At 51.8% G+C, this 26,845-nt stretch overlaps 1 protein-coding gene and 1 long non-coding RNA gene across 7 annotated transcripts; one reads left to right on the forward strand and one right to left on the reverse strand.

The window, feature by feature from the left end:
* Positions 1-377: 377 nt before the first annotated feature.
* LOC109260213 (uncharacterized) lies at positions 378-3,769 on the reverse strand. The gene is made up of 3 exons (XR_002076901.2): positions 3,702-3,769; positions 2,017-2,075; positions 378-1,168 (listed from the first exon to the last, which is right to left on the reverse strand). It is a non-coding gene; the product is annotated as an uncharacterized LOC109260213 (long non-coding RNA).
* A 48-nt stretch (positions 3,770-3,817) lies between these two features.
* On the forward strand, positions 3,818-25,948 carry EXOC3 (exocyst complex component 3). Of its 6 annotated transcripts, none has more exons than XM_053906830.1 (14): positions 3,879-3,894; positions 4,626-4,682; positions 5,324-5,514; positions 6,392-6,611; positions 14,624-15,305; positions 16,933-17,050; positions 17,884-18,009; positions 19,047-19,147; positions 20,877-20,987; positions 21,080-21,230; positions 22,489-22,611; positions 23,946-24,107; positions 24,539-24,666; positions 25,429-25,948. In XM_053906830.1, exons 3-14 carry the CDS (start codon positions 5,371-5,373, stop codon positions 25,598-25,600), a joined length of 2,238 nt encoding a protein of 745 aa, XP_053762805.1. In that variant the 5' UTR covers positions 3,879-3,894; positions 4,626-4,682; positions 5,324-5,370; the 3' UTR covers positions 25,601-25,948. The 6 variants fall into 6 exon arrangements, with proteins under 6 accessions (XP_019293833.2, XP_053762805.1, XP_019293835.2 ...); XM_019438290.2 differs by lacking the exon at positions 3,879-3,894 and adding an exon at positions 3,977-4,202; XM_019438288.2 differs by lacking the exons at positions 3,879-3,894; positions 4,626-4,682 and adding an exon at positions 3,818-3,840.
* Positions 25,949-26,845: the final 897 nt, after the last annotated feature.

The following is a 26,845-nucleotide window of genomic DNA, read 5'->3' on the forward strand; positions in this document are numbered from 1 at the left end:
CTGTGGGAGCAGGCACCTGGCCCCCGTGAGTGTGTGCATGTGTGAGCGTGTGCAGGTTTGTGATTAGGATGCTGCAGGCCTGGTGAAGGGCCATAAAGTCACTGCACTCACGTGGAGAAAGGGGCCGGGGAGCTCTGTGCAGCCTCTTTGTTCGGGGCACTGGTCCCGTCCCCGTGGCCCAGCAGAGCAGGTCTCGAGTATGAAGTCTGAGGGACATCAGTCCACAAGCCCCCCCCAGCCCCCACCAGGCCTCTTGTTGCTGCGACACTTGGCATCACTGGGCACACTGGTTTTGTCCACCTGGGGCAGAATGGTAGGTAGTTGTTTTTTGTGGGTTTTTTTTTTTTTTAATGTTTACATTTATTTTTGAGACAGAGAGAGAGCATGAGCAGGGGAGGAGCAGAGAAAGAGGGAGACACAGAATCCCAAGCAGGCTCCAGGCTCTGAGCTGTCAGCACAGAGCCCGACATGGGGCTTGAACTCGTCAACGGTGAGGTCATGACCTGAGCTGAAGTCGGATGCTTAACTGGCTGAGCCACCCAGGCGCCCTGGTTGGTAGTTGTCTTATGTCCACCAGCGGTGCTGCTGAGGTTCTGCTGAGTGCCAGGCCTGTGACGGTGCCGGGGACACAGCAAGGAAAGAAAGAGGTCGGTGTTGTGCTGGAGCTGACATCCCTGAGTGTGCACAGGGACAGGGTGCTGACACGTGACCACAGAACCAAGTTCTGCAAGGCAGAAGGACATGGGCACTGCACAGACTGGGGCAGGGTAGCCCAGGTGACCAAGGCCACACTGAGAGTCACAAGAACAGCAGCCTGCAGGGCTGGGGCTAATCTGGGAGCCAGAGGGCAAGGAGTGGGTGGGACAAGGTCACAGAGGCCTGGGTGAGAGGGGACACAGCAGGGCCCATGTGGGAAGCACCCTGGGCTGCAGTCTGAGGCTCATGCGGGCTGCAGGGCAGGAGGGGGCCCCAAGGCCTTCCTAAGGACACAGGGAGGCACCACTGGTCTGGCCTCCAGCCGGGAGGGCTGCTCGGGCCCTTCCGGTCTCTCCTGCACTCGTGTGCCCATCTGGTTGGTCTCTGCACGTTCTCGTTATGTCAGGATAGCAGCGTCTCCTCAGTTACAGATTTTCTCTGTTTGTGGCTTGTCTTTTCATTTAGAGATTCTCTAAAATAGCATAAAAGAGGTTAAAATTTTAAATGTCTTTTTCTTTATGGCTTATGCATTTAGCATCTTAAGAAATAACTGAGTGCCTCTGACATAAAGCCTACTTAGTCTGATATTATCTTGCCCCATCAACTTTCGATGGCCCTGACTACACGTCAGACTCCTGCACACTGACCATCCCGTTCCTTCCATGTTCGGCTGTTTTACAGTCCATTTACTTGTGCTCTGATAATTGGTATATTTGCATGTGTTTCTACTTCTCGTGTCTCTAGTTACACAGGCCCTCTGGTATTTCTGGCCTTTCCTATGTCCCTAGGGGATTGCCTGTGTTTCCTGTGTTCCTTCCCCCGATTTGTCTGGAAGTTACAATTCTGCTTCGGTGGCTATCGTTGACATGTGCTCTTAACGAGGTGTAAGTTAGAGCGAATCAAGGTCCCTGTTCTCCCAGAACAGACAAGGACCAGCTGCTGCACCCCACTCTGCACTCCTGCCAAGGCCGGGGTCTTTCCTACAAGCATCCTTGGGGCTGCTTCTGCCAAAAGGTTTCAGTGAGAGCTTCCAGGATGAGGAGGGGTCACTCCCAAGTGAAATGCAGGCCCGCAGCTATGAGCTCCTGGGTGGGGAGCTTCCCTGACTCAGGGTTCCCAGTACCTGGGAGAAACTGTTTTGGGGCTTCGTTGTTTGTCTGCGCCATCCACTCTTACACTGAGGCTGCACCCTTGGTCCAGACCCCACCTGTCCCACGTGGATGTGAAAGCCCACCCTGGGCATCAGGTCCCTCCCACCCCCACCTGCCCTTGCCCTAGGGCAGTTGCCCATCATGCTTCCCTGAGCTTGCTTGGGCTCACCTGTGCATTTCAAAGGGGCTTGCTATTTTCATCCAACATTTTACAGGAGGCTGTTCGGTCTGCCAAAAAGAGAAGTCAAAAAAAATTTTAATCGAGATTTGGGTTTTTTACTTTTAAGGAGGAAAAAGCATAAAGCCCTTTAACAACCATCTCATTTCTACCCATATTGGCTGAGGAAGTTATTAGGGAGCCCTATCTCCAAACGCAGATGTCCACAGCACAAAGCTCCAGGTGGTATGTTAAATGTTGCCAAATTTGAAATAAGTCCTAAAAGCTTTGATAAATTTGGCAAATTTTTTATTCATTAGTTTCAAAGTACCTTTACATTCACAATTTCAAACATAATTTCAACTTTTTGTGTACATCCATTGTTCAACTTAGTAATATATTTTCATAAATTACTAGGTACAGATGAAACCACAAAGGGGTCAACTCTCGGAGTTGGTATCGTGCCACAGTACTGCCCCTCCTCAGCCGTTCAGCTGATGGCAAGTTGCGGTTTGTACGACCACAGCAATGGGGGGGGGGGGGTGCTCACACACCTGCATCCCCCTCCCCCACCCTCCTTGGGTCCAGGTGTGTGCACACGCTTGTGCGCCCCACCCCTGCATTGCTGCCCCCACTCTCCTCCCTGCTGGCTCCCATGCCTGCCATGTTCTGGTCTCCTTCCTGTTTGACTGATCTTGGCAGGATTTCAGGAGGCGCCCATCTGTACGGTCTCATAACTGTAATGTAGCGAAAGGATCTGTTTTCCGTCCGTATAAGGCAAATAGCGCTTCTTACCACAACAGGCAAACCCTGAAATCTGAGTGGCTTAACACATGTTCTCGCTCATTCTGGAGGTTAGTTCTGGCCAGTGGGCCTCTCCTCACACAGTAACTCAGGGACCTGCTTCCTCCTCTTCTTTCCAGCTAGTGCAGCCCCCCCCCTACCTCCCACCCCTGCACCTCTGCCCAGTGACACTCCTCATCCCCAAGACCCACCCCCCACCCCCCACCCCCCAGCTTGGCCTCCACCCTCTTAGCATTTTGTGACAACCAGTCTTACTGTGGGTTGTTCCCAGGTGGGCTTCTGTTTTGTTTGTACTCATTACAAGGGGTGATCTTGAGACGTGCTGATCCTGAGGGGCTGGGCTCATTTTTGATTCCAAGGTGTAACAACAGCTAAGAAGCTGCGAAGTAACAAGCTGGGTGTTGATCTTGACAGTCAGATGTGACTGATTACCAACCGTTACCCACCTTGTTCATTAATTTACTGAACGTCTGCCCTACGCCAGTCACGGGTCTGGGGAGGAGCTGGGGCACAGCGAAGGCCACAAAACCCCTGCCACATTGTGACAGGAAAGACAGATGTGGACAAATAAATACACAGAGCCCCAGTAATGGAAGCCATGGCGGAAATACTCAAGATGAGGCGGAGCGATGGAGGGGCACAGTGGCTCCCTCACTGAAGGAGGTCACAGAGGGTTACAGAAAGGACACACGGGGAAAGAGACCATAGTGAAGATGAGTACTGAGAACGGTGCCCAAGGAGAGGCGCTGGCAGGTGCACAGAACAGCCGGCCTGGGGCCGCGGAGGGGAGAGGACGGGAAGGGCTGGAATAAGAGGGGCTGAGTGAGGAAGGGACCCTCCTCACTCCACCCCCGTGGGAGCGACCCGGGCCGGGACCCGGTCCTGAAGGCTACCTTGCCCGGTGGGAGGAGACAGCCACCCTACAGGTCTGACAGCTCAGGCCCCGCCTTTCCGGCGCGCGGCCGGAAGCGGAAGTGTCTGTGGTCGCCTTACTTCCGGGCCCAGAGCCGGGCGGCGGCGGCGGTGCAGGCGGTGAGTCGTAGACGGCGGCGGAGGAGCGCGAGCTCCTGGGCGGTGGTCGGCGCGGTGCGAGGACGGAGGGGACGGAGGGGGGAATGGCAGGGGTCGGGCTGGGAAACGGGCAGCACAGCCGGGCTCTCGACTGTCGCGGCCCGGTCGCTCTGTGGCCCGGAAGGCTTGGTTGAGGCCGCGATGTCTCCCCTCACCCCGGTGGGTCGGGGCCTGTCGACTCCGAGAGCGCCGCTCGCTGGGGAGCTTTCGGGGGGCACCGAGCCAGCCGCAGGGGGCCGTCCGAGGCCTGCTGTGCGCACCTGCGACCGGCTGGAGGCCCGCTTCTGCGGTTACCGTCCCGCCCCGTGCGGAAAACCGTGCAGGTGTGCGGCCGGTGGAAGCGCGGGTTACCTCTGCAGTGAGTGTCGGCCGAGGAGGAAACGCCTGCCTTCGGATGGTGGAATTTAAGGCTGGTTGCCTTTGGCATCTGCGCATTTTTCTGTCCCGTTAGATTCTCGGCATTGGTGGGCATTGGTGGGAAGGACTGGTTGCAGCGTAGTGCCTTTCGAAAGAGGAGCAGAAAGGCGCATCCTGCACCCAGTGATTACCTGATACAGAGCCCATGGCGGAGATAGTCGGTGCAGTTCTGGGTTTTTCTGAAAGCTGTGGGAATGAGGAGTCAAGTATTACGGGAGAGGATGGCCCTTTCGCTTTAAGAAGCTGTATACAGCAAACATGCGCAGAAGTAGGAGTTCAGTAGCTGAGGTCAGGGGATCCCGCGCGTATGAAACCCTCTCATTTGGCAGGCCTCACCAGATACCCCTGTTGGTGCCAGGAATAGAGCTCTGGAGCTGGGTTGGAAGGTAGGTTTGCCCGGCAGGCAAGCGTCCGTGCTCTGCACGTTGTGCCTGAGCACAGGTGCCTTCTGCCCCTCATCTTTGTTTATTGGGCTGTTCAGTGCAGGCAGCAGAATGCTGGGTATTACAGACGGCAGTGAGTTTTGAGGGGAACCCGGGGGCGTGGGCTGGGACTTGAGCAGGGGAGGGGTGAGGCATGTTGAGGTGTGTGCTGTTCCTGTGCCTCCGCGTCCTCACCGAGGCCTCTGGGCACAGCCGCCCCACCGATGTGGCCAAAGGGTTCTGTGAAGGCTCCAGAAATTGGCCGTGTCTAGGGAAGAGAGGTCCCTTGGAGACCGACATCTGACAGGATGAGGGGTCTGAAGTCCCCACGGACACGTTCTCTGTTCAGAGATCAGAGTTCATACCTGTGAGTGCCTCTGCTCCACTTAGGGGTAGAACTGTCTTCATATCAGAGTGCTGAAGGTTTGCATTTCGTATTAAGGAGCTCGTGATCCCGGTTCAGCTTTCAGGTTTAATGGGTTAATGATCTCAAACGCTGTCTTTACAGCTCCGTTGTCAACAGCTGCCTGTTAGGGGAATGAGTTCTGTACCTGCTATTTCTCCCTTCCCTGACCTCCTCCCGCACTCTCCCCCCGCCCTCACAGGACACCTCTAGCATGACAGGTGCAGACATCCCACCTGCTTTGTAATCATGAAGGAAACAGACCGGGAGGCTGTTGCGACAGCGGTCCAAAGGGTTGCTGGGATGCTTCAGCGCCCAGACCAGCTGGATAAAGTCGAGCAGTATCGCAGAAGAGAGGCCCGGAAAAAGGCCTCTGTGGAGGCCAGATTGAAGGTACGAGACCAGAGAGGGCATGGGCGTCGGCTTTACTCCCAATCAGGACGGATCTCTTTCTTTTGAGTTCGGGGTTTCTGCACAACATCTTCATTGTAGTTTTGCTAAATTAAATTGGATTTTGTGACGATCTGGAAAGAGGCAGAATGGAACATCACCTTTCCTTAACACATTCCTTCCAACCCTGTATTACCAAGCAGTAGATTCACAAAGGAGATTGTGGGAATATTGGAAGTCCCAAAGGAACACCCTTAAGAGAATGAGGCTGCAAGGTCACCTCTTCAGTCGAAAACGCTTTTAGCATCCAGGTAATGGCAGGCTTGATGAGACAGGTGAGGGTCATTCATTTGTCCCAAAATGAAGCATCTGAAGGCCGGTTAGACTTATTTAAAATGGTAGTTTTCCTTTCATTTAAAAAATAGTTTGGACCCGCTACATTTTTAGTCGGAATTTGTATCTGTTCCAGAAACTTGTGGGATTAACAGATGATTATCACTGGTGACTTAGGAACCTTGTGCCGTCTGTTACCATCGTCTTAATGATTTCTACCTGCAGTTTATGACTCCTGGGTCAGGTGTGTTCCTGGCTTTGATTGTGCCACCTGGTCTTTCCCTTCTCTGTCCCCTCCCTTCTGGCTCTACAGCTTGCTCGTGGCCATTCGGCATCACTGGTGGAGGGAGTCTGAATCTCAGATGTACCAGTTCTGCACAGTGGCACTGTCCATCATGAGACATGAGCCAGAGAGAGGGCCGGGGGGGTGGGAGGGGGGAGAGACAGAGAGAGAGAGAGAGAGAGAGAGAGAGAGAATATGAATAAATATCTTAGGCTCCAGGCCCAGTGCAGAGCCCGACACATCTCCCCTGGGTGTCTGCCCTAGGCTGCGATCCAGTCCCAGTTGGATGGTGTGCGTACAGGCCTGAGCCAGCTCCACAGCGCGCTGAACGATGTCACAGACATCCAGCGGTCCCTGGCCGACGTCAGCAGAGACTGGAGGCAGAGCATCAACACCGTTGAGAGCCTCAAGGATGTGAAGGACGCTGTCGTGCGGCACAGCCAGCTTGCTGCCGCCGTGGAAAACCTCAAGAACATCTTCTCAGGTGGCTGGGGGGACAGCTGAGGAGGGCGGGTGCCTTGGGCGTCAGGGGCAGCGTGCTGTCTGTGCTCTTCCCCACAGCTCTGTGGGTGATGCGGGGGTGGACCCAGCTTTCATGCAGGGTGTTTTGTAGACCTGCCTCTGCACGGATAGTGGGTTTGCTTCCCGCCTAAGCAGTTGACTACTTGTTTGGACTAAGGACGAAGGGACCAGTTGCAAAGACCAGGAGAATGCTTGTAGTTCTGTTTGTCAGGACAGAGGCACAGAAACGGGTTAGTCAAATAAGCCACAGTGTGGCTGTTAGATCAGGGGGCCCTGACAGGCCAAGGAGAAGATGCATCCTGGTGAACAAGACACAGGGTCCAGTTCCCAGAGAGAGGTGACACAGGAGAGTAGCGTTTTCCAGGTGGAAGAGAGTGCTCACAGGCCAAGGGTGGGGAGGACAGAGGAGGGACTGCTCTGCGGCGTCAGGCAGCTCAGCGCTGGGGACCTTGGGACCTGGTGGGGGTCTGGGGGCTGGCGGAGTGGCGCAGGGAAAGGGAGTATGGAGTGGCCCTTTCGGAGCCCTGTCCCGACACCTCATTACTGAGAAGAAGTACACTCCACAGCCTTCTGGAACAGTGTCAGTCACCTGGGCGGGGCTCTCTGTCCACTCTGCACAGTCCAGAGTCTGTCTCCCGCCACCCTCATCCCCTCCCCTTTATCAGGGTCACCAGCATCCCAACCAGAGGCCTTGGGATAGTCTGAGCCCGAACCTTCCTTTATCCCATGTCTGGTGTCCGTGGATTCTTTGTGTCCTTCCCTAAACCCTGCTCGACTCCTGAACGTCACATGGCCGCGTATCTCCCACCACTGTGAAACTGCAAAGCACCGTGGCAGCGTGCATCCTCAGGCTCTGACTCCTCGGCCCTCTCACGCCTGGTCCGACCCCTCGCTCTGCACTCAGCCTCCCAGGGTCTGATACCTTGGGCCACCTTCCAAGTTGCTTCCCACATAGCTACGCGAACGGCACAGCTGTTGCCGGCCCTGCAGCGGGTGCTAAGGAGGCAGCTCCTCTTGGTGGCTGTCCCCAGGACTAGCATGGAGTCCCCACGCCCGACTCTCCTTTGTGACACCCAGCTGGCACCTTGCTAGTTAATCTCTCTCCTTCTGATTTCCTTCCAGTCTTGTAAAACTAATGCCAGATGACCAGAACGTGACTTTACTGGAAGCAGTCCATCCACAGGAGTTGAAAATAATTTCCTTCCCTTGAGGAATGAATGAGGCTGTGTTACATATGTATTTTTGTTAGGAGTAGATCTTACTGGGAAGATGTGCTGGTGTTTTGTTTTTCTTTTTCTTTTTATAATTTTTTTAATATGAAATTTATTGTCCAGTTGGTTTCCATACAACACCCAGTGCTCATCCCAAAAGGTGCCCTCCTCAATACCCATCACCCCACCCCCCTCTCCCTCCCACCCCCCCATCAACCCTCAGTTCTCAGTTTTTAAGAGTCTCTTATGCTTTGGCTCTCTCTCTCTAACCTCTTTTTTTTTTTTTTTTTTTTCTTCTTCCCCTCCCCCATGGACTTCTGTTAAGTATCTCAGGATCCACATAAGAGTGAAAACATATGGTAACTGTCTTTCTCTGTATGACTTATTTCACTTAACACTCTCCAGTTCCATCCGTGTTGCTACAAAGGGCCATATTTCATTCTTTCTCATTGCCACATAGTATTCCCATTGTGTATATAAACCACGATTTCTTTATCCATTCGTCAGTTGATGGACATTTAGGCTCTTTCCATAATTTGGCTATTGTTGAGAGTGCTGCTATAAACATTGGGGTACAAGTGCCCCTATGCATCTGCATTCCTGTATTCCTTGGGTAAATTCCTAGCAGTGCTATTGCTGGGTCATAGGGTAGATCTGTTTTTAATTTTTTGAGGAAATTCCACACTGTTTTCCAGAGAGGCTATACCAGTTTGCATTCCCACCAACAGTGCAAGAGGGTTCCCGTTTCTCCACATCCTCTCCAGCATCTATAGTCTCCTGATTTGTTCATTGTAGCCACTCTGACTGGCGTGAGGTGATATCTGAGTGTGGTTTTGATTTGTATTTCCCTGATGAGGAGCAACGTTGAGCATCTTTTCATGTGCCTGTTGGTCATCTGGATGTCTTCTTTAGAGAAGTGTCTATTCATGTTTTCTGCCCATTTCTTCACTGGATTATTTGTTTTTCGGATGTGGAGTTTGGTGAGCTCTTTATAGATTTTGGATACTAGCCCTTTGTCCGATATGTCGTTTGCAAATATCTTTTCCCATTCCATCGGTTGCCTTTTAGTTTTGTTGATTGTTTCCTTTGCTGTGCAGAAGCTTTTTATCTTCATGAGGTCCCAATAGTTCATTTTTGCTTTTAATTCCCTTGCCCTTGGGGATGTGTCAAGTAAGAGATTGCTGCGGCTGAGGTCAGAGAGGTTTTTTCCTGCTTTCTCCTCTAAGGTTTTGATGGTTTCCTGTCTCACATTCAGGTCCTTTATCCATTTTGAGTTTGTTTTTGTGAATGGTGTGAGAAAGGGGTCTAGTTTCAACCTTCTGCATGTTGCTGTCCAGTTCTCCCAGCACCGTTTGTTAAAGAGACTGTCTTTTTTCCATTGGATATTCTTTCCTGCTTTGTCAAAGATTAGTTGGCCATACTTTTGTGGGTCTAGTTTTGGGGTTTCTATTCTGTTCCATTGGTCTGTGTGTCTGTTTTTGTGCCAATACCATGCTGTCTTGATGATTATAGCTTTGTAGTAGAGGCTAAAGTCTGGGATTGTGATGCCTCCCGCTGGTCTTCTTCAATATTACTTTGGCTATTCGGGGTCTTTTGTGGTTCCATACAAATTTTAGGATTGCTTGTTCTAGCTTCGAGAAGAATGCTGGTGCAATTTTGATTGGGATTGCACTGAATGTGTAGATAGCTTTGGGTAGTATTGACATTTTAACAATATTTATTCTTCCAATCCATGAGCACGGAATGTTTTTCCATTTCTTTGTATCTTCTTCAATTTCCTTCATAAGCTTTCTATAGTTTTCAGCATACAGATCTTTTGCATCTTTGGTTAGGTTTATTCCTGGGTATTTTATGCTTCTTGGTGCAATTGTGAATGGGATCTGTTTCTTTGTCTTTCTGTTGCTTCATTATTAGTGTATAAGAATGCAGCTGATTTCTGTACATTGATTTTGTATCCTGCAACTTGGCTGAATTCATGTATCAGTTCTGCAGGCTTTTGGTGGAGTCTATTGGATTTTCCGTGTATAATATGTCATCTGCAAAAAGTGAAAGCTTAACTTCATCTTTGCCAATTTTGGTGCCTTTGATTTTGTTTTGTTGTCTGATTGCTGATGCCAAAACTTCCAACACTATGTTAAACAACAGCAGTGAGAGTGGACATCCCTGTCGTGTTCCTGATCTCAGGGAGAAAGCTCTCAGTTTTTCCCCATTGAGGATGATATTAGTTGTGGGCTTTTCATAAATGGCTTTTATGTTTAAGTATGTTTCTTCTATCCCGAGTTTCTTGAGGGTTTTTATTAAGAAAGGATACTGAAAAAAAAAAAAAAAAGGATACTGAATTTTGTCAAATGCTTTTTCTGCATCGATGGATAGGATCATATGGTTCTTATCTTTTCTTTTATTAACGTGATGTATCACGTCGATTGATTTGCGGACGATGAACCAGCCCTGCTCCCAGGAATGAATCCCACTTGATCATGGTGAATAATCCTTTTTTTATGCTGTTGAATTCGATTTGCTAGTATCTTATTGAGAATTTTTGCATCCATATTCATCAGGGATATTGGCCTGTAGTTCTCTTTTTTTACTGGGTCTCTGTCTGGTTTAGGAATCAAAGTAATGCTGGCTTCATAGAATGAGTCTGGAAGTTTTCCTTCCTTTTCTATTTTTTGGAATAGCTTGAGAAGGATAGGTATTATTTCTGCTTTAAATGTCTGGTAGAATTCCCCTGGGAAGCCAAGATGTGCTGGTTTGACGGCCTTCAGGCTTTTCTCGTTACCTGTAACTCAGGAGTACTGTGCACACAGCCTGCCCCCCCCCCCACTTTATTTTAATGTAAGATACACAGGGTGGAAAGTTCATCAGCCTGATTGTTTGCGTGTACAGTTCTGTGGTGTCGAGTGCTTTCACGTTGTGCAGCTGTCATGACCACCCACCCCCGGGACTCCTCTTGTGAAACAGGCGTGGGACAGTGTTGCGTGCCCATCACATGCTAGTAAAACTGAAAGAAAAAACAAATTTTACACCCGTTCAATGTTAGCTCCCACTTCCCCTCCCTTTACTAGTTATGGGTCTGTTTAGATTTTCCGTTTCTTCAGGGGCGCCTGGGAGGCTCAGTCGGTTAAGGGTCCCGCTCTTGGTTTCGGCTCAGGTCATGATCTCACGATTACGAGATTGCGCTGACATCGGAGAGCGTGCTTGGGATTCTCTCCCTCCCTCTCTCTCTGCCCTTGCCTGCTCACACTTGCTCTCAAGATAAATAAATAAACTTAAAAAAAAAAAAAGAAAGATTTCCTGTTCTTTAGGGTCAGTCTGGGTGGGTTTATGCCCCTTGTCTAGGTCGTTGTACAGTTTCCAGGACTCTTGTGGTCGTATTTCTGCAGGATCGGCAGCCATGTCCCCACTTTCATTTCTGATTTTAGTATTTGAGTCTTCTCTCTCTTTTTAAGACCATTTAGCCAAAGGTTTGTCAACTGTTTATCTTTTCAAAGAACCACCTTTGTTTTGTCGATTTTCTGTGTTCTTTTCCTGTTGTCTGTTTTGTTTCTCTCTGCTTTCCTCTTTACTGCCTTCCTTCTGCTGACCTTAGGGTCACCCTGCTCTTCTCCTGGTTCCCTAAATTATAAAGTTCGGTTGTTGACTTGACATTTTTCCTTTTCTTTGATGTAAGCATTTAGAGTTCATACACTTCTCTTTTAAACTGCTTTCCTTGGTCCCATGAGTTTTGGTGTGCTGTGTTTTCATAGGTATTTTCTAATTTCTTTCGTGATTTTTTTCTTTGATCCAGTGATTGAATATGTTTAATGTCCACAGATTTGTGAATTTTTCTAATGTTACAGATTTCTAACTTCATCTATCATGGTTGGAGACGGTATTTTGTATAATATCTGTCTTTTAAAATCTACTGAGATTTAATTAGTGGTGTAAGATATGGTCTGTCCTGGAAAACGTGCTCTTGGAGGAACAGGTGTGCCACTGCTGGGTGGAGTGTCCCCTGGGTGTCCGTTAGAAGTCGGGGCTTGTGTGGTTCGGGTCCTCTACGTCCTTACTTCTCTCCTGACTGCTTGTCCTGTCCGTTACTGTGAGTGACATCGAAGTCTCCCAACTATGATCACAGGACTGTCTATTCCCCAATCTTGTGGATTTCTGCTTCGCGTAATTCGGTGGTCTCTCGTTGAGTGCGTAAATGTTTGTAATTGTATCTTCTGGCTGTAAAGAGCTTCTTATTAACATTTAATGCCTTCTTTGTGTCTTGTAAACTTGTTGATTTGGGGTCTGTTTTGCCTGATACTGGTAGGGCCACCTGCTCTAATCTGGTCACTGTTCACATGAAGCGCTCCCTCCGGCCTCTCATTTCACACTGTTTGTATCTGCGGATCTCAAGTGAGTCTCTTGTAGATGCCAGGTGGCTGCATCTTATGTTTTTGTCCATTTTTCGGTCTTGGTCTTCTGATTGGAGAGTTTAATCCGCTTACATGTAGAGTAATCCCTGATAACGGGTGCCTTACTTCCGTCATTTTCCCATTTGATTTCTGTGTGCCTTACAGCCTTTGTGTCTCTCGTTTCTGCATTATTGTCTTGTTTTGTGTTTAGTTGATTTTTTTGTAGTGAAATGGTTGAATTACTCCTCGTTTCCTTTTTTTATATATCCAGTAGCTGTTTTCTTTGTGGTTACCATGGGGATCACGTTTAAAAAATAAAGTTAAAATACTCTGAATTTATCCTGGCTTAACTTCAATAACAGATGAAAACCCTCCTCCTACATGATGCCGTCCTTACCCCTTTTCAGTTGTCGATGTCACAAACTTACATCTTTGTATGTTGTCCAAAAACAGACTCACTGGTTGTTTTTTTTTTTTTATGTATTAGTGTCAACCTATGTGGAATTATAAACCAGTTATAGTAATATTATCTTTGAACAAGTAATTTGTTTCCTAGCTGTATTAGTCTTTTAAATTACTTAGAACAAAAAGTAAAGGTACAAACCAAAGTTACAATAACACTGGCTTCTCCAGCTACCCATATATTTACCTTACCGAAATCTGTATTTCTCGACCCAGCTTTGCATTACTGTCCCGCATCCTTTCCTGTCACCTGCAGGGCTCCCAGGAGGTCTCCGGGCAGGTTTTGGGGTCACGAGCTCCCTCAGCTTGTGTGTGTCTGGCGGTGTCTTCATATCTCCTTCATTTTGAAGGATAGTTTTGCTGGGTATGGGACTCAGGTGACAGTGGTTTCCTTTCAGTCTTCAACTGTCCCCACCCCCTGCCGTCAGGCCTCCACGGTGAACAACCTTCTTGTCTTACTGAGGTTCCCTCATAGGCAGCCAGCTGCTTCCCCCTCACGGCTTTCAAGGTTCTCCCTTTGTCTTTGGTTTTCAGCAGTGTGTTTGTAACATGTCTTGTTCTAGATCCTCTGAGTTTTTTCTTCTTGGAGTTTAGTGAGTTTTCAGATGTTCATAGACCTGTCTTTGATCAGGTTAAATGCAAGTTTGACCACTAGTCAGATCATTTCTCTGTCCCCTTTTCTCTCTTTCCCTCTTCTGGGACGCCCACAGTGTGCGTGCCGGTCACCTGATGGTGCCCCACAGACCCCCGAGGCTCTGGTCACTCTCCTTTAGTCCTTTTTCCTTCTGGTCCTCTCACCTGGTAATGTCCATTGTTCCATTTTTGTCCGCAGTCTTCCTTCTGACCATCAGACCCGCCTTTGTACACTTGAGATAAACGTTTTCACTTTCAGGGTGGTTTTTGGTTTCCTTTTAGGGTTCCTGGCTCTTCATTGATGTTTGCATTTTGTTCCTGTATCATTTTCTGGACTTTCTGCACCTCTTTCTTTAGTCTCTGGAGCACATTTAAGACTTGCTTTAAAGTCTTTGTCCGGTAGACCAACCACCTAGTGTTTCTCACGGATGGTTTGTGTTGGGTAATTTTTTCCCCTGAATCTCCATACTTTCCTGTATCTTTTGATGCCTTGTGATTTTTTTTTTTTCGTTGGACATTGGGCATTTGAATCTGATAACCTGAGAACTCTGAAATCAGGTGCTCCTCTTCCCCAGGGGGTGGTTTTGTTTATTACTTGTGTTTTGGTTATTGGAGGCTGTCCCTGTGCTGCAGATCAGACCAAGAAGTATTGAAGGTCTTCTCAGGTCTGCTGAGCCCGGGCCTATGTCTGGAGGGAGAAGGGAATAAAAACAGAGGGGGAAAGAGGTACTGGCTCTTTAAATCCCCCAGAAGTCACCTGGTGGAAGGGAGAAGGGTTACAACATTGGTGGTGGGCCTGTAGTAACAGTGGGCTCCACCTCCGTGTCCGCATCTCCCTGATCAGCCAGCAGTGGGGACACAGATCCTCAGTATTGGAGGACGTGGTCCTTTCTGCTCACCCAGGTTCTCTCGGGCTGTGTGCGAGCTGCTTCAGGAGCATGTGGCGGGCTGGGCCGGGCCTGGGGAGCTGCTCCTGTGCTCAGAGCTACGACGGACCGAAATTAACCTCAGTTTACCACCGAGCCTTCTCTGGGAAGTTGCTGGCCTTCCGCAGACTCCACAGTCCAAGCAGTTACCCAGCTTCTGCCAGTGCAGTTGTCTGGGTGGCAAGACAGGTCCCCATGCTGTGTCTTCTGTGCCTTCCCAGCATCCCACACAGACAGGTGCCCGTGCTCCTCCTTCCCAGCATCCCGCACAGACAGGTCCCCATCCTCTGCCTCCTTCCCAACGTCCCGCACAGCCTTTTGTGTGGTTTTCACAGTGCCATCTTGTGCCTTTTTCCCTAGTGCCCGAGATTGTGAGGGAGACCCAGGACCTCATAGAACAGGGGGCACTCCTGCAGGCCCACCGGAAGCTGATGGACCTGGAGTGCTCCCGGGACGGGCTGATGTATGAGCAGTACCGCATGGACAGTGGGAACACTCGTGACATGACCCTCATCCACGGCTACTTCGGGAGCACACAGGGGCTTTCGGACGAGCTGGCCAAGCAGCTGTGGATGGTGCTGCAGAGGTCACTGGTCACTGTTCGCCGTGACCCCACCTTGCTGGTCTCAGTTGTCAGAATCATCGAAAGGGAAGAAAAAATTGACAGGCGCATACTTGACCGAAAAAAGCAAACTGGTTTTGTTCCTCCCGGGAGGCCCAAGAACTGGAAGGAGAAAATGTTTGCCATCTTGGACAGAACTGTGACCACTAGAATTGAGGGCACACAGGCAGACACCAGGGAGTCGGACAAGATGTGGCTCGTCCGCCACCTGGAAATTATACGGAAGTACGTGCTAGATGACCTCATTGTTGCCAAAAACCTGATGGTTCAGTGTTTCCCCCCGCATTATGAAATCTTCAGAAACCTCCTGAGCATGTACCACCAGGCCCTGAGCACGCGGATGCAGGAGCTCGCGTCCGAAGACCTGGAAGCCAATGAGATCGTGAGCCTGTTGACTTGGGTCTTGAACACCTACACAAGGTAACTGCAGGTTCACTCTTGCATTTCGTTCATGTAGAGTTGAGTTGTTTTGCTCTGGTGTGTGCTCGGCACCCTCAGACTTTGTTTTCTTGCCGACGAAAGTCTCCTCTCTGGCCTGTTTGTGGGCTTCCCCTGAGGTCAGGGCCCAGACTCTGGTTGTGTGAACGCCCTTGTGTTTACGTGGTGCCCTTGATGCCCAGGCCCTATTGAGCGGCTCTGTGTTGCGCTTTTCTATGATACTGAGCCCGCTGTGCACTAACCCATTCCCTCCTTGCGGTGGCACCCCGATTGTGTGATTTCACCCCATTGGACAGGTGGGGACGCGTGGGCACAGGAGGTCCCGGGACCTGCATAGTCACATGGCTGGTAAGGAGGCACCACTCCATCCTCCTGGCTTCCGGTGCCCCCAGTCTGGTTTACTCTCACCAGTAGCCGAGAAAAGTCTGTTTTCTTTGCATTCCAGCCTTGTGGTTTTATCACTTCACAAAAGGAATGAGCGATTTTGTGCTTGATTGGTTTGAGGTTGATCTAAGAATCTCGGGTGAGGGGTGCCTTGGGGGCTCAGTCGGTTAAGCCTCTGACTTCGGCTCAGGTCACGATCTCACGATTTGTGAGTTCGATCCCCACGTCTGGCTGTGTGCTCACAGCTCAGAGCCTGGAGCCTGCTTTGGATTCTGTCTCCCTCTCTCTCTGCCCCTCCCCCACTTGTGCTCTGTCTCTCCCTATCTCAAAAATAAACATTAAAAAAATTTTTTTTTTAATTTTTTTTTTTTTAACGTTTATTTATTTTTGAGACAGAGAGAGACAGAGCATGAACGGGGGAGGGTCAGAGAGAGGGAGACACAGAATCCGAAACAGGCTCCAGGCTCTGAGCTGTCAGCACAGAGCCTGACGCGGGGCTCGAACTCACGGGCTGTGAGATCGTGACCTGAGCCGAAGTCGGCCGCTTAACCGACTGAGCCACCCAGGCGCCCCTAGACCTTGTATTTCTTACACATAGTGGACTAGCTGTTAGTACTCAGCGTTTTCATTGTAAATACACATTTAGGGAACACGGCATAAGGTGTGTGAGTTTTCTGAACATTTAAACCTTGGACTTTTGAGGACTAGCCACACGTAGATACTAACTTCTTTATGGAAACTTTTTTCTGGAACTCAGTTCCCATCCGTGTCTTCTTAAGCACAGTCGCCTGAACATATTGACACTTTTTGCTGACTCACGTTCGGTTATGAACCGCGTAGATTAGCAACACTAACTTCAGGGTCTGGTTTCTAAGTTATTGTACTTGGGTGTTCCTCCCTTGTTTGATAGAACCTGTCTACTGAGCACCTTGTATTTGCCAGACCCTGGCCTTCCCCATGGGGAGGTGCTATGGGTAGAAAAAACAGTTCTTCCTCTCACAGGGTTTCTTTCCTGAGTGACGTGGGTGCAGCCGGCTGAGGCCAGGGAATGAGCCGCCTCATGTGGCCCCTTCTCTCCCAGCACTCTCCCCAAGCCCTGCCTCCCCTCCCCAGCGTGGCATTGGGGGGGGGGGGGGCTTCATGTATGACAAGACCCAGGAGCACTTACCTGAGTGTTTTCTGTCTTCCTAGTAATTATTCTTTCTCGTACCTGGTTTTGCCATAGTGCAGAGATGATGGGGAACGCGGAGCTGGCCCCAGAAGTGGATGTCAGCACCCTGGAGCCTTTGCTTTCTCCAGATGTGGTCTCTGAGCTGCTTGACACATACATGTCGACTCTCACTGTGAGTAGGTGCTGTGGTCCCGAGCCGGGCTGTGTCCCTCAGGTAGATGACGATGTGGGCTCTCTGGGTCACGCTGCCGTCACCGAAGCCAGTGGGCAAGAGAAGGCAGGGGAGAGACCTGTTTTGATGTTGGCTTCCTCAGGACGTGCAGGCTCTGTTTCTGAGAAGTTGGGTCTCGAAGTGCACGTGGCCGGTTAGATGAGGAGGGCGGCTTGTCCTCTGGCCACTGGGTCTGGAGGTTGAGGTATGTGTTTGAACCTCCTCCGGCTGGAGTGAGGAGTGAGCCTGTCCTACCCCTGGAGGCTTCGGGAGGCCCCTGGATGTCCTGCTGACGGACAGCGGTGCCAGCCAGCCTCTTAGAGCTGAGCCCAGGAGTGGGAGGGTGGTGGCAGTTGGGGACCAGATGCCGCCCAAGACCCCCAGGTGGCCTGTGGTGACAGGAGGAGGTCAGGGTCTGCTTCCTTGGACAAGGTGAGCCCGAGTAGCAGATAGCATTGTGACTGAGGTGCTGAGCAGGGTGGGGTCTGTGTCCCGAAGTGACGGTGCTGGTGTGCGGTCTTCGTGGACGGGTCTGCTGGGAGCATGGCGGCCTTTGTGCTTCTGTGTACTTCTGACCGGCCTGGCCTGGCCTGCAGTGAGGTTCTCGCCCGGAAGGTTGTCTGTGGAGGCCCCACCTGCCGTGGTGGTGGCTTGTGGTACGGCTCGTGTGGGAACGGGGACTCCCGGGACCCTGAGTTTGGTTTCTGATGCTACACCCCTGAAGAGAGGACATTGCCTTGCTTCAGAGGGACCTGTTCTTCTCTTCTCTCTCTGTGATGCTGGACTTCTTTTAGTCAAACATAATTGCCTGGCTGCGGAAAGCACTAGAAACAGACAAGAAAGACTGGCTGAAAGAGACGGAGCCCGAAGCCGACCAAGATGGGTACTACCAGACGACACTCCCTGCCATCGTCTTCCAGGTACTGTCGCACCATCGAGGGTCATTCCTGGGCTGTCCATGGGCTCTGTGGGTGCTGCAGATCAGCATGAAGCCGCCCCCGTAGTAAAGACAGAGGGAGCCCCACCTCGTACTTCAGGCCCTTCTCCGTCTGAAGCAGTTGTGCCCACAGTTGCTTTAGTTTCCGTAAGGTGTTCGGATTTGAACTAGAACCTAATTACGTGTTATTTGCGTATGGTGCTCAGATAGGAGTTTGCTTTTTGACATTTCCTCATGTTGGAAATGTCCAAGATTTGTCTTCATAAATGCCGCCTGATTGAACATCGCCTGATGGATTTGGGAAGGGGTCCTTTATGTTTTGGCCATAATCATGCCTTCTTAGGATTACTTTTTGATGCTTGGCACTTGCTGGCGCCCTCCAGCTTCTTTCCTGTCGGCTTTTCTTCCTGGAGGAAGCTTTCTGGCAGGAGGGGGGCTGAGCCGTGTTCTGACACTTGTGTGGGACCGTATCAGTGGCATGTGCTTGGGCACCAGCTGGGCACAAGTAAGCGATGTGGGCGTCTGTCTCTGGGTGACAGCGTCAGCATCCGATGGGGCCCCACCCTTTCCCTTATTTTGGAAACTGGTGTCCTGACAGGCCTCGTGTGCCACGGGCCTGGAGTTGGCTTGGCCGTGTGGCCTTTCTCTGTCTCTGTACATCTGCCTCCCCTCAGTCCAGCGTATACCCTCCTAACTCTTCGTAAGGAATCCCCATGGCAAATCATAGCCCAGCCCCGGGCACCCATGTGACCCCAGCCACACCCAGCCTCCCTGTCTTTGTGGAGACCATTTCCCTCTTTGTGGAGACCAGCCTGTTTGCAGGTAATTAGGAAGTGATTCACTTGGTTGTTTTCTATCTAGTGAGAAAGTTGTTTGACTAACTTTGTTATTTTTCAAGCAGTTTCTTTTTTTTTTTTTTCCTGAATGTGGACTGTAACTACCAATTGGCAGATAGGGGTTTTATGTAATGGGAAACTCTTGTGAGTTTATATGACAGTTGATAAGTTCTCCAATTTTTAGATGTTTGAACAGAATCTCCAAGTTGCTGCTCAGATAAGTGAAGACCTGAAAACAAAGGTACTAGTTCTGTGTCTTCAGCAAATGAATTCTTTCCTGAGCAGGTATGTATTTTTGCCAGCGTGCGGATTTAGAAAGTGTATGTTTTCAAAACTTAAAAGCAAAATTTTGATCCCGATACGCCTGCAAAACTTAAAAGCAAAATTTTGATCCCGATGCGCCTGGTGTTAAAAAATGCTTGAAGCCCGGATTTGCTATAGTGACCTTTGTTATTTTGAAACAAGCCTTTTCTTACTGTCTTCCTTTGGAATGGACTGTGCCATTTTCCTGAGAGTCTGGACGGGTCCGCTGGGCAGTGAGGTCTCCTGGGCAGCGAGGTCAGGGCCGCGTCATTAGAGTCTCCTCCAGACGCGTCCTTCCTGTTGCCTGAACTGCCCCTGGCCCAGGAGGGGGAGACTCCTTCGGTGGTGGCTGCACATTCCATCGCTGGGATCGGCCCTCCAGGGGGTGTCGGGGTGTGTTTCCAGGACCCCTCCCTCCCTCTGCATTGTTCACAAAGGAGATTTTCAAACCTCTACAGAAGTAGAAAGGTGTAAAAACCTCAACCCGTCATCCGTCTTCAAAAGCTGTCCCTTTAAAGCCCCCGTCACCTCATCTGTACACCCCGAGGACTTTAAAGCAAATCCCAGACATCCAGGCACCTCATTTCCTGCGTTCTTATCTCACTGGAGGGCCATCAACCCACGTACACATGAGCATCCTTTCTTGGGATCATCTGACACCAAATTTGTATTTGGGTCCCCCCGTCCCCCTGTTGATCCAGGAAAACCTCTTTCAAGTTACATATTCAGACGGGGTAGCGGCAGGGTCTGCAGTGCGAGGTCTCGAGTGCGGCCTGGCCCCTCTTTCAGCCACTGGCCTGTGGACACGTGTCAGATTATCTCACAGTGCCTAACCCTGACTGCCATCCACCTGCCAACCACGTGTTGGCTCTAAAGGCTGTGGGTTTCATCTTTATCACCTTGCCCTTTGGCAAGAAGCCCGCACAGGCAGTGTGTACACGAGGAGATGCGCGTCCCTGTGTCCTCTGCTGGCTCAGGCGCCGACAGCTGGGCCCCTCACCGAGAGTCCCCGTCAGTCACCCCCCTGCGCATCATGGCCTTATTTAGTCCTTTTGTTAGCAGAAAGAGGAAACTTTCCTCATCAGCCTCAGAAGCTTGATTACCTGAACCACATGTCGGACAGAAAGGCAGAATAAATGCTTAATTATTTCTCTGTAATTGGCAGTTTTCAGCTTGCTTCTTTCTTAAGGTCTTTTAAACGTACATACGGTACGTTGTGCTATTCTACTCCTGTACGTGTCTGGGAATCTCTGTAACAAATTCAGAAATAAAGCGTGTAGTGATCTCACTTGCTTGTTTTCTTGACCTCAAATGAGTTATTTATTTTTGAGTAATTTATTGGTTCTTCAGAAAGTGAAATTTTATCTAATATTTGATAACGTTCTCAACACTATCGTATGCATTTCTAGGCAAGTCGTATGTCCGATGAAATAATAATTTCCCATTTACTCAGAAATATTTCTAAATATTTGTGTAATGAGAATACTGAACCATATTTTAAAGCCCGATAGAAGATTTATCTTCAAGAGTCCGTTTAAAGTGATCAGCTTCCCTGGTCTTACAGATCATCCCAAAACTCACCTTATTCGTAAAGACTTGCCTGCTCAGGTGTCAGCGGTGCCAGATGTATTTATGAGGTGTGATGTCAGCGTGGCGCCCGGCACACCCACCTGCCCCTCGACTGATGTTTACTGGGGGCTGTGTGTTCCAGATACAAGGACGAAACCCAGTCGTACAAAGAACAACACCTGAGGGACCGGCAGCACCCGCACTGCTACGTGCAGTACGTGATCGCCATCATCAACAACTGCCAGACCTTTAAGTAAGTGACCGTGGACAGGGCGGCCCAGAAACAACAGAGGAGCGGGTAAGGGCGCTCGGCCGCTTCACGGAGCCGTAACTGTTGCCTCGTAGAGAATCCATAGTCAGTTTAAAGAGGAAGTACTTGAAAAGTGACGTGGAAGCAGGCGTGTCTCTGAGCCAGCCAAGCATGGACGGGATTCTGGACGCCATTGCGAAGGAGGGCTGTGGCAGCCTGCTGGAGGAGGTCTTCCTGGACCTGGAGGTGGGAGCCGCTTCTTTGCCGTTTCGTTTCTAGGCTGAACACGGGGCTCCCGTCCTGTGTGCCCTCGGGGACACGCACCCAGCTGACACTCGACTTCACCTCTCCCACCGTCAAAGGGCTTTTTCCCTCTCTGTGACGTACGCCTTGTACGACAGAGGCCCAGGTTTGGGGCCCTTCCGAGGTACAGCTGAGCAGAGACCCCGTGAACTGTGAGGAGACTCAGTGGGGGCGATGTTCATTAGCGAGTTCTTGAAACCAGAACCAAATTGAGAATATGTGCACACTGCCCACGCATCACGTAGACCAGTCTCAGCTTTGAGTGAAAACACAGATCAAGCCATTAACAAAGTGCGTTTCGCATCACATCTGAGGGATGATACACCGAGAACAGCAAGTCAGGTTAGAGGGCTTGGCATTATCTAGATATGTTCGCAGAAACCAGAATGTATCGAACAAACTAAAACTGTGATCGATCTCAGGTCCTGCTGGGAAGGAAGTAGCTGGAAAGGAGCTTTTGGGGTGATTGGTGGGATCGTTTTGTGAGGTCTGTAACTTTCTTGAAAATGGCGTAGAAAACAGATGAAACGTATACGTTTGAAATCATTTCAAAATAAAGTAACAACTCTAAGAGAAAAGTAAAGGATGACCAAGTTTCACAGAAAAGGGTTTTTACAAGTGTCCTAAATACAAAACAAAATTGCCTATCTCCCTGACCTTCAGGATATGCAAATGCAGGCCAAGTGGTATCTGTTGCTTAGTGGGACAGCAAGGGTTAAACACGGCAGTACCTGTCCGTGTTGTCGCCGGCCTGGGGACAGACGTGCAGACAGCAGTTTCTGGAGGGCTACTGACGCTTCACTTGGCACACTTGTGGACTGAGTTACGCTCTTGGGGTTTCACCTGCAGAAACACAAATTCGTCGCAGCCTTCTTTGTAGTTGCCCAGTGTGAAAAACTGTAAGTGTCCGTCAGGCTGGGGTAAATAAGTTGCAGAGTATCAAGCAATAAATGCACGTGAATGTTAAAGGCAGCACGTGTACTGCAGGCGTGCGTAGAGGACGCAGCCCAGCACAACGGTCACGTGCGGCGTCCACCTCCCGCAGCTAAGGTACGCGTTCGCGGATCGCGGGCCAGTGGGGTTTCCCGTGAGTGTGTCTGCTGTCACAGAACGGCACCAAGGCTCTGAGCACCTTCCTCCCGATACACGTGACTCGGGGACAGCGTCCAAGTGACGTTTTTCTCTGTCCTTCACTTTTCAGCAACATCTCAGTGAGCTGATGACGAGGAAGTGGCTGTTGGGGTCCAACGCCGTGGACACCATTTGTGTTACCGTGGAAGACTATTTCAATGACTTTGCCAAAATTAAAAAGCCGTATAAAAAGGTAAGGGCACGGGCACAGCCACTTGGTGTTGGCGTGTGCTCACCTGCACGTTGGAGCCCACATGGCATCTCGTGTGGAACTCAGTGTCCAGTTCTTCTGTGACTGGGTGTTCACAGGTGGTTTCAGTAACCCGAGGCAGGGAGGACACATCAGCGTCTAAAGGGGTTTCTGTTGTTCCTTTAGCCTTACTGCCTCCTGGCACCCCACCAAACCGTCTTTGGCACAAGGCCACACACCCAGGCAGTGCTCGTGGTGGGGACCCCTGGCAGGGAGGGTGGAGGCAGTGGCTGTGGACCAGGGTGAAGCAGCCGTTCCCTCTCCGGATCCCCGTCCCGGGCACAGGCAGCCTGGCTGTGTTTCCACTCCGGCAGAGGCCCAAGGGTTCTTCCCCGTGCGGCCGGGCCCTGCGAGGACCTGGGAGCCCTGCTGCAGATGGGCGAAGGAAGGAGCCGTGTGCCCGAGCCCCCGTGTCCCTCGGCCGTCTGCATGAAGTCCTCCTGCAGGGCCCGGGCGTCTCTCCTCACTCCCTCCTCGCGTGTCCTGCCAGGGCGTTGGGCCGTGTTTGTGTACCGCAAAAAGTGATATATTTTAAGAAGTTTGCTTCTGGCTTATGGAAGTGGTTTTAATACACTGACCTCATGTTCAGATATTGTAAAACTTTGTGAGTGTTTCTAGGATTTGTCTCTGGACCCTTTCAGACCTGTACATACGTGGTTGTGTCATTTTAACAGAGACACTGTTTTCGTTTCTGGTCCTCGCACCTTTCGTGTCTTCCTGTCCTGCTGCGTTGGCTGGGACCCAGTATAGCCCTTGTCTAAGGACTAATTTTACAGGGAATTCTTGTGACTCAGCCACTAAAAGTGATACCTGTAGGGAAGCCCGGTGGTTGGAACCCCCGACTGACTGCTCCCCTCGCCTGCCAGGAAGCCTCTGGCCGGTCAGAGGTCGGCGTGCAGCCCTCTCGTCCGTTGCTTGCACGGTTTTTGGTTCCACTGTTTACTTCCGTAAACATCTGTTGTGTCGATTGAATGCCGGTGTCTGGCAAGTGCTGTGTGCAGGCCTCCGGATGGTAGACGGGTCTTGTCTGGACGGCTCCTCTCGGGCGGCCGGCGGGCGCGTGTCTCGTGAGAGAACCTTGTTTCCAGTTTCCTTTCACCACTTAGTGGAAAGCACCATAGTGAATGGGGTTGTGGTTCAGCGAGGTGATGCAGTGGAAACCTCGGATGTGCACCTGCTGGAGGGTTCTGCCGGCGATTGGCGAGGGCTCGCCCGCCCGGGTCTCCACAGAGGGTGGACCTCCGCAGGGACCTCGCTGACCCTGTGTCTGCCCGCAGAGGATGACGGCAGAGGCGCAGCGGCGCGTGGTGCTGGAGTACCTGCGGGCCGTCATGCAGAAGCGCATCTCCTTCCGCAGCGCAGAGGAGCGCAAGGAGGGCGCAGAGAGGATGGTCCGGGAGGCCGCGCAGCTCCGCCACCTGTTCCGGAAGCTGGCCTCCGTGAGTGCCGCCTGGGCCCCGAGGCTTTCTCATTGTCCCCACCCCCAGGGCCATAGGCCAGTTGGTCAGGGACCGGGTGACCTGTCGGTCCCTCTTGTGTGAACGGGAAGGTCTGGTGGACCCTGTGGCTGAGGCTTTGTGCACTGGGGCGTGGCTTCTAGACCCTTGGGGGGCAGCGCTAGCCAGACGCTGGCCTGACCCTCATGGGCAGTCCTGGGCTCACTCCCTGTCGACTGTCCCCGCCCTCCTGCCGGTAGCACCGCCATTGAGTGCTTGGTGAGGGCTCCACTGTGGATCCTGAGCTGGATCCAGAGCCACCTACGTAGGAGGTGGGGAGCCAGCCAGGCGGCCTCTGCCAAAGTGAGGGCTTGACAGAGACTCGTCAGGGGTCCCCCTTTGTGGCCCTCAGCCGCTGGCGCCCTGTCTTCCAGGGTTTTGGGGAGGATGCGGATGGGTACTGTGACACCATCACTGCCGTCGCAGAAGTTATTAAGCTGACAGACCCGTCTCTTCTCTATCTGGAAGTCTCCACGCTGGTCAGCAAATACCCAGACATCAGGTAAGGGCCAGTGTGCCTTCCTGTTCCAGCTAGAATTCATGGCACAGAGCAGCAGGCTCATTCCTAGGGTCACTGGGAAGATGGGAGAGCCTGGCCGTCAGGTGTGAGCGCCACTGGGGGGGCGGGGTGGGGGGTCTGGGCTCCTGTGGGGACAGACTGGGGGGACGACCGCCAGGAGTAGAGTGGACTGCAGAGAACAGCAATGTCTCTGTGCCTCCCCTGGCCCTCCACAGGCCCTGGAGCCCACAGGCCCCCAACATGGGACGCGTCTCCTGGGGTCAGCACCAGTGAACAGGTGGGGCGTCGGTCACGCTCTGTTTGCTGGGGAAGGTGCACAGCAAGGTGGCTTCAGGAAGCTCCTCTTGTGCTCCCGGGTTCAGAGAAGAGGGGACACGTGCCACACTCGACCAAGACACTCGGCCAGTGTCTTCCCTTTCTGCCAGTGCTCTGGGCTTCAAGCAGGAGGGCCTGGTGGTCCTGTCCTCCCCAGGGTCCTCCTGCTCTAGGCAGGCAGTCCATTAAAGATTTAGGAGAACAGAGTCTAGAAAGCTTTGTGCTTGTAGCTTAAGAAACGGCCACAGTGAGAGGAGAACTCTGGTTTCTCTGCTGTTACGAGTGGTCTGCAGCTGTCCAGCCCCCTCTAGGGCCTTGGGGTTGGCTGAGCCAGGCGTGGGGAGAGCACTGGGGGAGTTTGAGTCGGGCCTGGGGGCCAGTGGCTGTGTGTGCACCCCTGACGCAGCCCTGGTGTCCCCGCATCCACAGGGATGACCACATCGGTGCACTGCTGGCCATGCGGGGGGACACCAGCCGGGACATGAAGCAGACCATCATCGAGACGCTGGAGCAGGGCCCGACGCAGGCAAACCCGAACTACGTGCCCATCTTCAAGGAGATCGTGGTCCCCAGTCTGAACGTGGCGAAGCTGCTCAAGTAGCCCGTGGGCCCCAGCCTCGCTGTGGCGCTGTGCCCGTCCCCCACCCGTGGCCCCAGCCTTGTGACGCTGTGCCCGTCCCCCACCCTTGGAAATGCGTGGCGGCCAGAGGGACATGAGGCGCCCAGGTCCCGCATGCCTGCCTCTGGTGGGACCGCACTCGTGGCTTCTTGATGAGTGAGCTCTCTGATGGCCATGGCTCTTCTGGTTGTCTCCTCTCTTGTCCTTTGAGGGGGCCTCATGGTGCCTGTCCCCCTTAACCCCTGGGTCTCCCCTCATTTCTGCACGGTGTAAACACCTCCAAAACTCTGCCGCTGAATAAAAGAGTCTGAACTCTTGCAGGAAAATGAAGACTTCCTGGTTGTGAAGGGTTTCTTCCTCGGGGTGACCTGGTAAGGTTCCAGGGCCCGGAAGCTAGTTTCTGGTTGACAGGTGTGCAGCCCAGGGACGTGCGTCAGCCCGGACCAGGGGGCCTGTGTTCCGCAGCTCTGCGTGGAGCCCCCTCGTGCCGAGAGTCCTACGGGTGAGGTTGGACAGGCGTCCCTCTGGTCCGCCCTCCCGCAGGAACAAGCCTGGCACCCGTGGGTATGGCCGGGCAGGTCCTCGCTGGAGACGTCGTGAGCGTCAGGTCTGACGGACTCGAAGTGAACGTGAACGTTTATCTGGTGCGCGCTTCCGGGTCTGTGCTTACGCCTGACGCGGGATCCCGTAGACCCCCGTTGTGTAACCATCTCCACGGCAACTGCTTCAGCAGTGGCTTCGTTTGCACATTAGTCTTTAATCTCACGACAGATTAACAAAGAAGCCACGCCAGAGTGAACGGCAGGGCCTTGTATGTGGGGTGTGAAGGGTCCTGACCCTTCCCCACGCTGCCGTTCGCCAAGGGGGTTCCTCAGATGCGCCGTGCGGTGCCGGCCACGATGAGGGACGGGGTGTTGCCCTGCTCCCCCGTCCTCGCGTCAGGGGCCCAGGGACTGCAGACCCCTCGGGAGTGCGGCGGGGGCCACTCTGAGCAGCCGCGTCTGAGTCTCTGGGACGTGGGCTTCCCTTCCTCTCCAGCCACATTCAAGGTGCAAAGCTGGTAACCGCCTTTATTTCCTCTTCGCGAGATAAAAAAAATTCACACGTAGGACTTTTTCCGGAAGGAATCCACGCCTAAACGGGATGAAATAACTAAACATGGGATGCACTTCCTAGAACCGTTACTGGTTCAGGAGAGGCGTAACTTTTCGACAAATGCGTAGTAAC

Source organism: Panthera pardus, unplaced genomic scaffold (assembly GCF_024362965.1).
Source record: "Panthera pardus isolate Hobbes unplaced genomic scaffold, ASM2436296v1 HiC_scaffold_2, whole genome shotgun sequence".
Taxonomy (NCBI): domain Eukaryota; kingdom Metazoa; phylum Chordata; class Mammalia; order Carnivora; family Felidae; genus Panthera; species Panthera pardus.

What these genes read in the sequence shown, in the direction of transcription:
- EXOC3 (XM_019438288.2), top strand. Translation starts at nt 5,371, where the DNA reads ATGAAGGAAACAGACCGGGAGGCTGTTGCGACAGCGGTCCAAAGGGTT. An exon ending in TTAAAAAGCCGTATAAAAAG is followed by an intron (nt 22,612 to 23,945) that starts GTAAGGGCACGG and finishes GTCTGCCCGCAG; the next exon opens with AGGATGACGGCAGAGGCGCA. An exon ending in TGTTCCGGAAGCTGGCCTCC is followed by an intron (nt 24,108 to 24,538) that starts GTGAGTGCCGCC and finishes CCTGTCTTCCAG; the next exon opens with GGTTTTGGGGAGGATGCGGA.